Source organism: Phaethon lepturus, unplaced genomic scaffold (genome assembly GCF_000687285.1).
Source record: "Phaethon lepturus isolate BGI_N335 unplaced genomic scaffold, ASM68728v1 scaffold34155, whole genome shotgun sequence".
NCBI classification, from domain to species: domain Eukaryota; kingdom Metazoa; phylum Chordata; class Aves; order Phaethontiformes; family Phaethontidae; genus Phaethon; species Phaethon lepturus.
The window spans coordinates 1-1,175 of NW_010540406.1; the positions used below are offsets into that span (position 1 = coordinate 1).

Here is a 1,175-nt window from a genome sequence, read left to right on the forward strand (position 1 = left end):
GCCCATCACCTCGGTGGGGGATGTCTCCTCCTCTACTGGGGCAAAAGATGGGAAGTTCCAACAGTGAGGGACACCCCGTTAAGGCAGGAGCCTGGGTCAGATCGTACCCCCAGGCTGGGGATGGCTGTGTCTTGGGGCTGGTGATGCCCTCCCGGCTTCATGCCGTGGTGCCAGCAACAGTTTGGTGCCAGCAGAGGGGCCCCAGCCTCAGCCCCGTGTCCTCTCCTGCAGGTCTTCACCCGCTATGGGAAGTGCTACACCTTCAACGCGGGGCAGGACGGGAAGCCCCGGCTCATCACCATGAAGGGGGGCACCGGCAACGGCCTGGAGATCATGCTGGACGAGTACCTGCCAGTGTGGGGGGAAACAGGTAACCCACCACCCCAGCGGCTCTCCCAGCAGGTCTCCTCGGCCACTAGCAGCTCCCAGGGTGCTTCCCAGCCCCTTCCCCACTCCACAAGTCCACATCCCTCAGCTCCCTCCTCTTCCCTCCTTCCATTTCTCATCACTTTGGGTCCTTTTCTTTCCTTTTTTCCTCCTTGTCTTTGCTCTTCGCCATGGCAACTCCCCATCAGTTTAGACAAGCAGCCATCACTTGTTTATAAATAGAGGCAAACACTTTCCCTGCCGCTCTCCCCGGGTGCTGGAGCCAGGAGGGTCAGAGGCGGAGGGGACAAGGACATGGTGTGGCAGACAGACGGACAGATGGACGGACACACGAATTTACCCAGGGGAAGGGTGGGAGTCAGCAGGGTTCGGCGCAGCGCTGCAGAGCGGGGTACAGCACTGCGCTCACCCCACTTCTCTCCGCCGCAGACGAGACCTCGTTCGAAGCCGGAATCAAGGTGCAGATCCACAGCCAGGACGAGCCACCCTACATCCATCAGCTGGGCTTCGGTGTCTCGCCCGGCTTCCAGACCTTCGTGTCCTGCCAGGAGCAGCGGGTAGGGCCTGGGGGGTCCGGGATGCTCCCTCCCACCCTGCGCTGTGGGCTAGAGCTGCCGTGGGACACTGAGCCCCCTCCCCGTGCCCCCGTCCCCTGCCCACATGCCAGATGGAGAGAGGGACCTCGCCCTGGGGACCAATGCAGCGAGGGTGTCTGCCCCTCGCCGTGCCGGGCGTCAGGGGGTGGTGGGCTTCTCTCCTCACTCCTGGCTTCTGCCCCCTCCCAGCTC

General features: G+C 63.2%; 1 protein-coding gene across 1 annotated transcript in view; it reads left to right on the forward strand.

Moving 5' to 3' along the window:
* Positions 1-231: 231 nt before the first annotated feature.
* The window catches only part of ASIC1 (acid-sensing (proton-gated) ion channel 1), a gene marked incomplete at its 5' end in the record, with an annotated part of 2,481 nt that continues 1,537 nt past the window's right edge, over positions 232-1,175 (forward strand). Inside the window, 2 exons of the mRNA XM_010287433.1 lie at positions 232-370; positions 817-1,082. Of these exons, the coding sequence (XP_010285735.1) occupies positions 232-370; positions 817-1,082 (405 nt within the window). The remainder of the gene's footprint in view (positions 371-816; positions 1,083-1,175) is intronic.